The sequence below is a fragment of the Hippocampus bargibanti genome, linkage group LG12 (assembly GCF_051943395.1).
Source record: "Hippocampus bargibanti isolate YZ-2025 linkage group LG12, ASM5194339v1, whole genome shotgun sequence".
NCBI classification, from domain to species: Eukaryota; Metazoa; Chordata; class Actinopteri; order Syngnathiformes; family Syngnathidae; genus Hippocampus; species Hippocampus bargibanti.
In genome coordinates, this window is record NC_142745.1 from 9,865,029 (window position 1) to 9,877,814 (window position 12,786).

The following is a 12,786-nucleotide window of genomic DNA, read 5'->3' on the forward strand; positions in this document are numbered from 1 at the left end:
TCTGAAATTCCTGCCACAGTGAATGTGTCAACTGTCATCCTAATGCAAATGATCGTAGGACTCACTCTGAGGTAAACTTTATCGTCATTTGAGAAAAAAAAAAAACTTAAAAATCTCTGGGACTCTGGGGTTAGCTGACAAGAAGTGTTTAAAATGCCATTCATATATTTACAGGGATGTTATGCAATTAAGCCAGCGGATGGCAATTTTTACTTGAGCAGCAGCTTTCTGAAACAGCTGAAAGAGACTTTAGAGACTGCAGCAGCCTGCCAAAAGCCAGTGAAAACAATCCTCATAAAAGTATGGCATGGCTTTTCTGCAACAGGACATTTCAATTTTGGTGAATGTTGTTTACACTTAAGGGCTTTACAAATGCTGCTCTTTTGAGATTTCTTGCCACTGCCCGAACAAAAACAGTTTCAAAAATCGAACCTAGAAGTCAGAGAAACATTCGTTTCTTTTTTTGTGGGCTAGGTCACATTTGCAATGTTCAGTAGCTGATCGGTGGTTGTTTTAGCAGTGACGGCAAACTAATATTCAGAAAATGAGGTTCTGGAAGAGCATCGTGCTGTAGTTGCTAAGGGATTGCAAGCTGTATAAAGATTTTCAGTGACAGGATGTTTCTTAGATTCTCTTCTAAAATTGTAGCTCTTCTCCTTGTTGTATTCGGTACTTGTGAGCAGAGGCACTCGGAATCAGCTGGCCCGCATGACTTTCGATTTATTACAGTATGAAGAAAAGCAAGTGAATTTAAGAGGCGATTTCTGCAATATCCAATGGCAGCATATTATTTGTCTTAGCAGCAAATTTATGCTGTCGTCAGTTTTAAAATGCAAGCACATTGCTGAGGCAATTTGGGCAAGAGGAATCAACATTCAAGCAGCAGCGTTATTTTTAGCTATTCTTTGAAATACTTTGACTGACTATAAATGGTCAATATAATTGCACTCTATATTAATGGTACAATAAATTGGTCAATATAATCTATCTGCATGCAGAAGCAAGCAAATAGATTTCTAAAGTAAGTTTGATTTTTTTCACGCTCTCTGGCAGTACAAATGTTTTAATAGCAGCTGTTGCATATTTTGTGAGAAAATGACATTTAAAGGACAACCGACATCACTTTTTTGTTTCCTGACATCAGAAAAATGTTTTATAGCATCTAAAATACCCAAAACACGCAGTATGATATTTTTAGTCAAATGCAAAACACCAATAAAAATGACTTAAAGTGTCTAAAAAGTACTTCAATTTGAAACCGGAAGTGGCCAGTTTCAGAAGGTCCCGTCCCCATGTTCGTGGTGTCACGGCAAGACGTCTTGCCTTGCTCGAGAATCAAAACAATGGCTTCAGATTCGGAGAATATGCTTTCTTGTTACTCATCTAGTTATGAATATGATTCAAATAGTTCTGAAGAAGAAAGCATACATGTTTGCAATCGATTAAAGAATTTATTCCGTGTCATTTTGAGGCATTAGGGGTGCGAAATGTCGCACCCAAAAAAGGCAGAACATGGTGACAAAGCCGTGTAAGGAATTAATCATCCCGTTTCCACAGGCTGATTAATTCCTGACATAGAGCTTTGTCGCCCTCGTCTGCCTCTTTTTGGTCCTACAGGACATTTTCAGACCAAAGTACAGCAAAATGCATTGACGTGATGGAAGGACTGCTACAATGTGTCCTTTTTTCGGTCAGGGGCGTTCCTTCAGTGATGTAACGTACGGACTTGTCACCAACTGAAAAACAAGACTTCTGGAACATTCAGCGCTAGTCTTAAAAACGTAAAATATAGCTATATGCGATGGAATCTTTGTAAAATACACTCAGTAGAAGTCATTTGAAGACATTTTACAAATTATGGACACAGCTTGTCCGGAGACCTCGGTTGTCCTTTAAAGGTTCTGGGCTTTTTGTGGATTCATTAAAATTCATCAGCTTTAAACATTTAGGGCCTTTTTTATTGTTTTCTAAATGAGTGTAGCTGTGCTGTAGCCAGAGGAATATAGCAGCACAATTTCGAAGTAGCTGCTGGGTGAAGGCTTTTTTTGCAGCAGTCTGAGCAGAGAGGACGAAAATAATTCAACCCTAGAGATCACAAAAGCATCCATTTGTTTTCTTGGATCAGGATATTTCGATATTGCGATATTAAGCAAGTGAAACCAAGGTGTCAATGTAAAAATCCTGGTCAATAGTAATGCCAAGCTTACCTAGCGCCTCTGAACATTTTTAAAACAGCTTTGTAAAGATTATTTAATAATGCTTTAGAATGCATGACCACAACATCCATCTGGTAGCGGGAGCTTTTTCAAAAATATCAGCCCTGTTGCTATGTTACACATAAATCATCCATATTTGAGCTATACAAGCCAAACCAAGACCTCCCTCTGACCGGAGGCATGACAGGAGTCAGACGGAGATGGAATCTTGAAACGGTCACGGGTCAGTCATGTCCAGGAAGTCTTTCTCGGGGGCATGGCCGCCCCTGTACCAGCCACATGTCGTGTCGGAGCGACGAATGCACGCGTACTGCCGCGCCTGCTCGCCATTCAGGCTGTTATCCAGCAACCAGTCCGTCCACAAGCATTCATTTTCTCCTGTGGATGCGCACGGCACTGTGTAGCACACATTGATCTGTCGAGAAAAATGCATCTTTTATTACACTGGGTGAAAATGCAGAAAATGTGGTAGCAATTGATAGTAACTGGTTCAAGGATGAAAAGGTTTCTTCAGCCGTCATCTGTACTTCTTTGAAGGTGTCGGACGTTTCGCATCTTTTCCAAGATGCATCTTCAGCGAACTAAAGTCTTACTGGTAGTATAGGCCCTATATATTTATATATCCCTACTGTCCAGACATGGCGGTGCCGGACACTGCTATGATAGGTCCCTTCTCTCAGGTTGGGGGGAGCAGAGGACTAATCCCTGCAGCTCCACTGATAGCTTCTGTTGTCCTGACTGACGACTGGCCTGATTGCCCAATTGGCCCTGGTATCAACTCATCAGCATGACTAATCCTATGTTGCCTAAACAGTCTATTGTACGAACGATCCAAATTGAACCTCACCCCACCATTATGGTTAAGGGAAGGATTTTGCTGTTTTATGAAAATAGCTTAATGGTTAACCGTAAATGGTGGAGTGAGGTTCAATTACATCGAATCTTGGCTGGATTACTGCAAGGCACATTATTTTGGAATCAACCAATCCTCCTTCAAGTGCCTCCAGTTGGTCCAAAATGCTGCTGCGAGCCTTCTAACTGGGAGGGATTACATAACCCTGACTCTGGCATCCCTTCGATGGCTCTCTGTATATTTTAGAGTTTGTTTTAATTATTTTATTCGTCTTTCTACCTTTAAATGGTCTCGCCCAACCTTACCACTCTAAACCCTTCCGCCCTTATACACCTGCCTCAAATCAACGGGCCAGACGCAATTGGTGGTACCAAGGAGTAACCAAAGGTTCATAGGGTTTTGAACCTTCCATTGCCAGTTCATCCATTTGCAAACGGGTGTCCAAATTCTGTCTTCAGGAGCTAATATACTGCCTGGTATTCATCTATTTCTGCTGAAACACATCTGATTCAAAGAATCAGCTCATCAGCAAGCTCGGAAGAGTCAAGATAACGAACCTAATTAATTGAATCAGGTGTGTTGGAGCAGAGGGAGATGGAAAACAGGAAACAGTATGGACCCTTGAGGTCTGAGATTGGACACCACTGTTTGGAATGACGTTCTTTTGAACATTTGGAAAGCTTTTAAAACATTAAAATAAAATAAAAATATATGGCATTTGGCCTGCCATTAGTCGTAGCCTCATTACTGTGTTTTATTTTAGTATTTAGTTGTATTTAGTATGCAATTCAGTTAGACTGTATATAACCTTGGACCATAGGCAAACAAAAATGAAAAAAAAATCAATCACTAATTACAATCATACTGGTAGGATATGAAAGTATTAAGAAACTATGTTAACTTATAATTTCTGTTTCCTGAACCAATGACGGATATGAATATTCATGCAGGCAGAATGAAAAATCCTGACTCACTCTGCATTCGCAGCCCATCTGGTATCTGTAGTTGAGATTTTTCCTTTGAGAGAGTGATAAATTGTCCCACGATTCCACTAGGTCACACTGACCAATGGAAAGCCGCCCGTCGCTCCACATGCTTCCTGTTTAAAGCATGGAATAACAGTGATTATTATACACAATTACAATGGTCAATAGCATTTTTTTTCTGTGTCCTGAAATATATTTTTTATTTCAATCATGGCTTTTCTTTTTTTTTCTAGCACACCAGGTTTTGCATATATTTTCATTATTGTGTTTAAATTTGACCCTTCAGAAGGAGCTGTTACCATGCCTTACTTTCGCATAGCAAAGTACAAATTATTATGTGTTAAAAAAATCCATCCACTCCAAAGGTTTGCTTGCATTTCTGATTTAAAATAAAATAAAATAAAAAACAACGTAAACCAGTGTAACCAGTAATGTTCATACCTGAGAGCAGATACCCTGCTTTGTTATTGGAATCTAATTTGACTCCACACAGCGAGGAGAAGACTGGGGTGTACACATACTGGATATCCTTGGCCTTGTCGAACCCTTTGAACATCTGCATATTTGGAGAAGACGTAGGAGAGGGTCGGGATGGTTGTGCAGGATTACCATGCAATCCGCATATTGGACGTTTATTCATTTCTAAATTGGTGCGACAACGCCAGTACAGGCGGATTGAAAAGTAGTAGCATTATTAACCAGCTGGTCAGAGATTTTTGGTAGCATCCTGAGAACACAATTACTACAATGAGGCCAAACACACGTTTTTTTGATGCAATATTAGTGAGCGCAGCTTAAGTGTAAATAAATGATTGAGCCCCGAAAGGAAATTTGTTTTGGCAACATGAAGTTTGATAGTCATGTGCGCAGACCCCCCCCCCCCCCCCCCCCCCCCCCAAAAAAAAAAAAAAAAAAAAAAAAAAAAAAAAATGCTCGAAAAAATCGTAAATGGCTATTTACTGTCATTTACTGGTCATTTTTACCCATTTTTTTCTGGGCCTTTGTCCACTCTCTACAAAATTGAGAGCAGTCATCCATGAGAGATAGGCGGCACTAAATTTGGGGGAAAATAACTTTTTGTTATTATGCATGGGTGAAGCATGGCGGCAAAGGTTTGAAACTCGCCATAAAGCACAATTTAGCTTGTGTGTACCATATATGCGTTTTTTTTTTTGTTTTTTTTTTTGGGTGTTATGGGCATACGGGTGAGCAGTGTGCTGTCATTGTTCCGCTCCATTATGTTTTATATCCAGACAGACTTTCTAGCTTATTCTGACTGGGTATCATGACATGCTCACAGTAGTTTTATACCCTGCTATAAAGCATGTATGGCCACGTGAGTATGAAATAGTCTACGGCACATCTCACCTTGATCATCTTTATTTCGTACTGGATCATCTTCATGTAAGGGGAGGAGCTGTTGCTAGGCGACACAATCTTCTCCCCGGCAATTTTCGCCCTGATCACTGTCAGAAAAAAACAAAGAGCTGGGCTGAGAATGTGGTTGAAAATAAGTGTTTGTTTTTTTTACACGCACAAAAAAAATCCTCCCCCATTGTTCTCCCACAGCCAAGCAGATCGTCCATAAAGATTTTGTGTGCATCTAAAACACTGCAATCTAAATCTTGTACTGGCCGGGAAACTAACTGACTTTTTTGGAAAATAATTCTGAAGCAGCTAAGTAAAAAAAAAAAAAAAAAATCAGCAACGGTCTCTCATCTGAGCTTGAGGTGTTTTTTTTTCTTTTTTAATGACATCACATTAGCTTGATGCTATGTAATGGAGCATTGAAGGCAGTTTTTGACTGATGCCGAAACAGGCAACCAAACAGATGAATAGCCACATTTGGTGAATTGAATGGAGCATATAAAATGTGCCTTTTAGAAACCAAAAACAATAACATTTGTTCAGATTTTATATTATTATGATACCCGTAATCAACAATTCACACACATCCAAACTACCTGGCTCCTTTCTGGCAAATACTGGTGCCGTCTACTATTTTCTGTCCTTTATGTCAACTTGAAAAGTTGATTCCTGGGTTTATATGTGAACAATCAATTGAACTACAATATGCAGCAGTTTAAATTTAAAGGCACCTTTCTCGAGTAGCTTATGATATCACTGAAAAATAACGATCATACTGCTCTCTTACCCATCCTTCCAATTGAACCTTAAAATAGTCTTTGGCAAATGAGCTGGCCTACTTAAATGTTCTCTTGTGAAAGCAATAATGGCTTGATGCAATCTGTTAATGGTAAGTAACAAACCCTGGCTTGGCATTGCCATGCGTACAGTTGAAATGGTTTGCAGTCTGAGCATTGGCTGTCACCAAAATGCGTAAGAGAAAGAGAATTTCGCCAATCAAAGGTATATAAGAGTCAAGTGTTTTTTCGTCATTGTAAATGAGTGCATTCATGATGAGGAGACCTCCCATATGTATAACTTGGAAGAATTACATCTCTTTCAGGGAAGATGTGATTTTGGATATTTAATGGGCCGCCAACAGACAGACAGCGTACACTCAAGAATAAGCAAACATGAAAAAAGACACATTTTGCAGTTACAAATTTACATGTTGACAGCAACCAACAGAGGGGAGTGTCAATTCAATTTGCTGCTTAAACAGACTACCTGACAGGAAGTAAACAGGCAAGTAATTCCATGTGAACCATTCTACTCAGGTCAGTGTAGTTAGCTGCCACACAGAATACAATGGTAACGAGATGGGCAGGCGTTTGGTTTGTCATCATTGTAAATAATGTTTGAGAATCAGTGTCAGATTTGCTGCCTAAATGGACCACCTGCCACAGAGGTTAAGTAGGAAGTAAACAGCTCGGATTTTAGTGTTGGGACCATTGAAAACAAATGAAATCTACTTAAAGCTTAAAACGTCTCTTTGGACCCAATAAAATCATTTCCATTTTGTATTTAGTGTGTATGAACTTTGCAACAACATCATATTGCAAACTTACAAACCATGAGAACTGATGTAGTAAAAAAAAAAAACATCCCTCGGCCCAGATGAATCGGCGCCCTTGTCATCCTCACAAAGCTGCACTGTCAGGGGTCTTTCACACTGATATTGTTAGTATGCAGACCATTGGGCCCAGCCTATAGACATGGAAATGAAGTGGAAGGAAGGGGAGAGCGATGGAGTAAGATGCATTGGCCTCCATCCAAGACACACACACACACACACACACACACACACACACACACACACACACACACACACACACAGTTTGGGATTCTTTCAAGGTTTGTACGGATGAGATATTAGTCAGATGTTCAGCTTTATTCAAATGTCGGACTGACTCTCACAACACTGTCAGGTCAACCAAAAGGCCACCACCAGTTGACATAAAAAAACAGGATATTGGAAACACAGAAAATGAAATGCTTTGACAAATGACTTAAAACTTTGGGAGTCACAATTAATGGATAACTAGATTGGAAATCAAAATCAAAGATCGAAGTTCGTTCAACTGTTGTTCAAGTTTCTGTAATAACGTAACAAGAAAATACTTGCAATATCTCCGCGTCATTTTTTTTTTTACATATGACAATTTCCAATGCTTGATATTAATTTTCGCAAGTGTCATGAAACTTGACCTGCCTGAGTTGCTTTTGCCAGACAAACAAAATGATGCAGCAGGCCTTGAGCTTGACACCTGTTTTCAAACAAATTCAGTTTTTCTTCAACCAAAATTGACCCCCAAAAAAATCCCAATTTTAATTCAAGTCCATTTCTTCAGTAATGAAGAAACAATCCTTTTGCATCAAATCATGTCAGTTATTTGCAGCCATGATGTTATTACTCGTGCAACACCTTCATTTTCCACCCAAAATGTTTCACATGACAAGAGAATCAATTTCGTCTTTGCACTATCTCTCTAAATCTTCTCTCGGTCCGCTCCTTAGCACTGTCCTTTTTATATCCCACCATAAAATCTCAATAGGGTTGAGGTCTGGGGACTAAGCTGGCCATGGAAGGAGCTTGAGTCTGTGTTAAGTGAAGCATGTCTGCAATTTTCAGTATAAGAGTATGCTTCTGCAATAAATATGGAAATGTATTTGAAGGCTTTTAGCATATCTTAAGCAGGGTGCCAAGAATTACGCTGGGCATTCCAGTTTGCTTCATGAACAGGCTGCTTCACAGTTACAAGCAGGAAGCAAACTGGCCTTTTTAGCAGTATTCATGATTTCAATGAGGGGTACACATTGAAATCATTGGCAACGTCAGCAACATTATTTCAGGCCACATGAGTTTACTGTCTAAATGAGCACGCTCCCCCTTCCCCCACCCGACAAATCTATCTAATTCTATTACTGTACTTCTTAATTGGAGTGAATTCAATGTGCTGTGAATATTAACATAGCTGGCCATATATTTGCATCATCTTAATTGAAGTGTACAAAAATGTTCCGTCTAATTAATTGCAGTATAGATAATTACAGCCTCCTTTTGACTTTCTGTGTGATTCATCTAAAGCTTACTTAATCATCTGATTTGAATCATAAAGGATAGTCAGGATTTTTTTTACATGTTGTAAAAGCCCAATGTATACAGTACTGTTGACCAAATGTTTCATCGGAAATCGGGCGAATTTCATCCATTCCGAATCCATTTTTAGTTATTGTTAACTCATTCACTGCCAGACGATGTGCAAAAATGTGTCCACTCCCATGCCAGGGTTTTTGTCATTTTCACTCAAATTGCAGAATCCAAAGAATATTGAATTTTAGGACAACATAAACAATCAATGCAGTGTAAGAAACCTTGAACTCTTCTTTCATCAGAAAAAAATAGTTAATTCCCAAGTTATATGGAGTCCGGAGTTATCAGATCTTGAAAGGGGGCGTCTGTACAAAAGGCAAATGCTACCCCTTTGTGGGAGGACAAAAACATTCCTAATAGTCTGACCAGCGCTTTATCAGCCCAAAACAAACCCAAACAAATTTGGGAATGGCGCTCCACGTCTTGCTTTTCAATTCCCAAATAAATTCCAGAATGGCAGCGAATGAGTTCAGCACGATTGTGACAAACAGGAAGTGTTTGGCTTCTACCATCTTCCCATCCACTTCCTCGTTATATAAGGCTGTCACGTGATCAAGCCCTGCTTTAGGTGCACTACTACACTTTGGCTTCCATCAATCACAGCAGAAGCATTTCAACCATACTGAAAAAAATACTGCTTTGTTGTTGTCTCTCTCTGCTGTGTTCTCATAACCTAGATCCAATTTAAGCTCATGTGCAGATTTTTATAAGCAGCTCTCAACCTCAATTTTGCAACACATTTTGACCTCAGATACAAAAGCTTTCTGGTGAAGCGCTGTTGGTTTTGGCTTGTGCTGAGAAAAAAAAGTAAGAAGGGGGATTGTGAAAGCCAGGCAACTATGCAAACCGAAGTAGGGCAAACTATCAGGCACTTTTAGAGGATTTATTCTTATGTGACAACTATTTGGTCACGTTGGTGTTCTTAGGAATACTGTTCAGAAAAAACTTGATGATCACATGAGGCAAGGTTTTGGGTTAAATCGTGGAAAATGTATTCGTAAAGTGCAAAAGAACTGCACAAAACTGTCTAGTTTTGTATCCAAGCCACCTGTTGTTTTTTCCCTACCATGTCAAACCACCCAATCATTAAACAAACACAATCCAAATTAAGAAAATAAATGATCCCATCTATATAATTTAACCCATCTTAACAATGTAAGCGCAAATCACACATCTTCTGACACCATACTTTTCCCCAATTCTGAGGGAGTGACAGTTTATTTTTGAACAAATAAAGATTGATAATCCGTTTGTTGGAAAGAGGTTCATAAATAGTTGTGCATGTAACTTTTTTTACCAAAATAAATAGAGTATGTATTAAAATTAGGGTGACAGTCCTGTTTTTTTTTTTTACCAGAAATTTTAATCTGAGTAATTAAGTTGTTGCAGCAACGCCAATAAAATGTCAAGATTAGAAACCCTCCCAGTAGCCTGACTAATGTATATTTTGCTTCCTTCTAATTACACAAATCTTCAATAAACAATCTGAGGGGTGTTTGAACAAATTTCTGCATGAGCAGTCGCAAATGGTTTCCAACTCACCCGTCTCTGCGCTGCAGAAGAGCTGTTGTGGGTGGGCCGGGTGGCAGCTGCATGCGTCCACAACCGTGCCTGCTCCCAACAAGAGTAGCACCCACAGCCCCAGACGCACAATCCTCTCATGGGACACAGCCATGATGTAACTCACGCTGGTTCCCGCAGCTTCAACAAACCCTGTTTAAATCCTGTCAAGTTCCCCTGAATGAAATTCAGATTTGAAAAGAAGAGTGGAAGTCAAAATAAATACATAAATTAGCTCCAATGGGCCTCAACCACGACACAGAGTGGTTGCAGAATGTAGGTCGAAATGATTTCAGAATAAGAAGCTGCAATCCCCTCCCTGCCCACTTTTTCTCTCTCTCCACCGCTCTCTCAAGACGACAACACACGGACAAACTTACAATAGTGCGATCGGCTGGCACTCTGGTCATGAATGCTGAGAGGGTCGCCCACAGGGAGCCTCTTATGCACTCGACAAGTTAGACACAGCCTCCTCACACCCAGAAAAAAAAAACATCCTTACCCCCCACCCTCCTCTTGGTTTGATGTCCTACCGCCTTCTGCCCTTCTCCACGAGCGTCCGTAGGCGTTTTAAATGTTGTCAAAAACTGACACATTTCTTACAAATAAAACTGTAAGCATCTGCAAGGCAAAAAGCAGATACAGTAAAGTCTCGTTATATCGATATTCAAGGCAGTCCGAAAAAATATAGATATAACCGGGACTATCGATATATCCGACCCTGTTTGCATGTAATTTTCTCCGTGCGTGCATAGAAATAGTATCGATATAACCGGGACTATCGATATATCCGATATCAATATAACGAGACTTTACTGGATAACAAATCGATGAGCAGGAAAATATTTCTAATCCAATGCCTAAAACATCTAATGTCAAAAATTGTGCTTGTTGAGGTATGACATCTATGAGACAAACGATGCGTAGATGAATTTGGGTCAACTTTTTTTCAGAATTCTCTTAATCCAAACCATACCCCAAAGCATCAAAGACTGTATATTTCTTTGTGGTCAAGCTATTTTTTTATGCTCACACAAGACAGTGTTGACAATAAAACTCAGAAACAGGCACTTTGAGAATCAAAACATTGAATCTTGTCTTGCTGAGCTTACTGATGAGCTGACTTGGAGGAGTCAAACATCTAAAGCAGGCAATATTCATTCATTCATTCATTCATTCATTCATTCATTCATTTATAGAAGAACATGCAGGAAGACCTGCAAGCAAAATTAGCCACCTGATCCCAACAGCATAGAGCATGTATTTCTACCCAATGAGACAAAAGTGAAGGCCGTAAGATGGGAAACAACAGAAAGCAAAACAGCGAAAAGCGAAACAGCCAATATGGTGTTTATGGCACTGCCCATTTTACATTTATCTGACTTTCTTGAACTACTAATTGAAACAAAGACCATCCAGAGCTGACTGTCCTAATTTTCTTAATATTCGAATGTTGCCAAGGGGTTTTTATTGCTTATTCTATGTATTGTTGTATTGTTTTTCAGATCACAACGCCCAATTTCCCTGTTGTGGTGAAGATCGGACACGCCCACTCTGGAATGGGAAAGGCGAGTGATCCTTCAAGATGGACTCTTTTTGTTTTGACATATGCCAACGCAATTCTATCATGATGTATGTGTCAGGGGGACACGAATATGCGTCGTGTCATCATCCATCCTATTACTATCCGTGAACCATTGACAGTGTTCAAATATTTCCAGCATACTAACAGACACTCCGCGTTTCTCAGGTCAAAGTGGACAACCTGAGTGACTTCCAGGATATCGCCAGCGTGGTGGCCATCACGCAGACCTACTGCACGACGGAGCCGTTCATAGACGCCAAGTATGACATCAGGGTGCAAAAGATCGGTGCTGACTATAAAGCGTATATGTAAGTAGAGATACATTTATAAGGCTTGAATTCTGCTTCATTAAATAACTTTAAAGGACAACCGACATCACTTTTTTGTTTCCTAACTGACGTCCGAAAAACATTTTATAGCATCTAAAAATGATATATTTGGTCAAATGCAAAACACCAATAAAAATGACTTAAAGTCTCCAACATCTGCAAAAAAATTGAGCTGCGAATTGGGCATTTTCAAAAAGTCCCGCCCCCAATTCGTGACGTCACACCAAGACGTCTTGCATTGCTCGAGAATCAAAACAGTGGCTTCAGATTCGGAAAAGATGCTTTCTTGTTACTCATCCAGTTATGAATATGATTCAAATAGTTCTGAAAAGGAAAGCATACATGTTTGCCATCTATTAAAGAATTAAAGAATTTTGATGCATCTGGAGAGAAATGTAGTGACAAACGCTTTAGTACTCTCAGTACCCAAAAAAAGGCAGAAGAAGGCGACAAAGCTCCGTGGACGTCTCCTGGGATTCGTTTTGTAACCGAACATCAAATACACTGTAGAAGTCTTGGCGCAACACACAACGATTCACCATAGCGTTATGTGTTTTCCTTCTAATTTCACCATCAACACGGATCAACACGAAGTTTTCAGACCAAACAAAGTACCGCAAAATGCATTGACGTGATGGAAGGACTGCTACAATGTGTCCTTTTTTCGGTCAGGGGCGTTCCTTCAGTGACGTAACG

General features: G+C 39.7%; 2 protein-coding genes across 4 annotated transcripts in view; one reads left to right on the top strand and one right to left on the bottom strand.

Annotated features, from left to right (window-relative positions):
- syn2b (synapsin IIb) overlaps window positions 1–12,786 on the top strand; it is a 51,459-nt gene that overhangs the window by 31,090 nt on the left and 7,583 nt on the right. For both annotated transcript variants that reach the window (XM_089010353.1, XM_089010352.1), the window contains exons 6-7: window positions 11,682–11,744; window positions 11,927–12,069. In XM_089010353.1, the coding sequence (XP_088866479.1) occupies window positions 11,682–11,744; window positions 11,927–12,069 (206 nt within the window). The remainder of the gene's footprint in view (window positions 1–11,681; window positions 11,745–11,926; window positions 12,070–12,786) is intronic.
- On the bottom strand, window positions 474–10,645 carry LOC148890407 (metalloproteinase inhibitor 4-like). 2 transcript variants are annotated; one of them, XM_089010356.1, is made up of 6 exons: window positions 10,557–10,645; window positions 10,159–10,353; window positions 5,424–5,521; window positions 4,497–4,611; window positions 4,044–4,168; window positions 474–2,631 (listed from the first exon to the last, which is right to left on the bottom strand). In XM_089010356.1, the coding sequence occupies exons 2-6, from the start codon at window positions 10,289–10,291 to the stop codon at window positions 2,434–2,436; spliced, it is 669 nt and encodes a 222-aa protein (XP_088866482.1). In that variant the 5' UTR covers window positions 10,292–10,353; window positions 10,557–10,645; the 3' UTR covers window positions 474–2,433. The 2 variants fall into 2 exon arrangements, with proteins under 2 accessions (XP_088866482.1, XP_088866480.1); XM_089010354.1 differs by lacking the exon at window positions 10,557–10,645 and having other exon boundaries at window positions 10,159–10,527.

Coding starts and splice junctions, on each gene's coding strand:
- LOC148890407 (XM_089010356.1), bottom strand. CDS start 10,291: ATGGCTGTGTCCCATGAGAGGATTGTGCGTCTGGGGCTGTGGGTGCTA. Junction 5,522..10,158: donor CTTCTGCAGCGCAGAGACGG/GTGAGTTGGAAA, acceptor TTTTTCTGACAG/TGATCAGGGCGAAAATTGCC. Junction 2,632..4,043: donor AGATGGGCTGCGAATGCAGA/GTGAGTCAGGAT, acceptor TTTTCTCGACAG/ATCAATGTGTGCTACACAGT.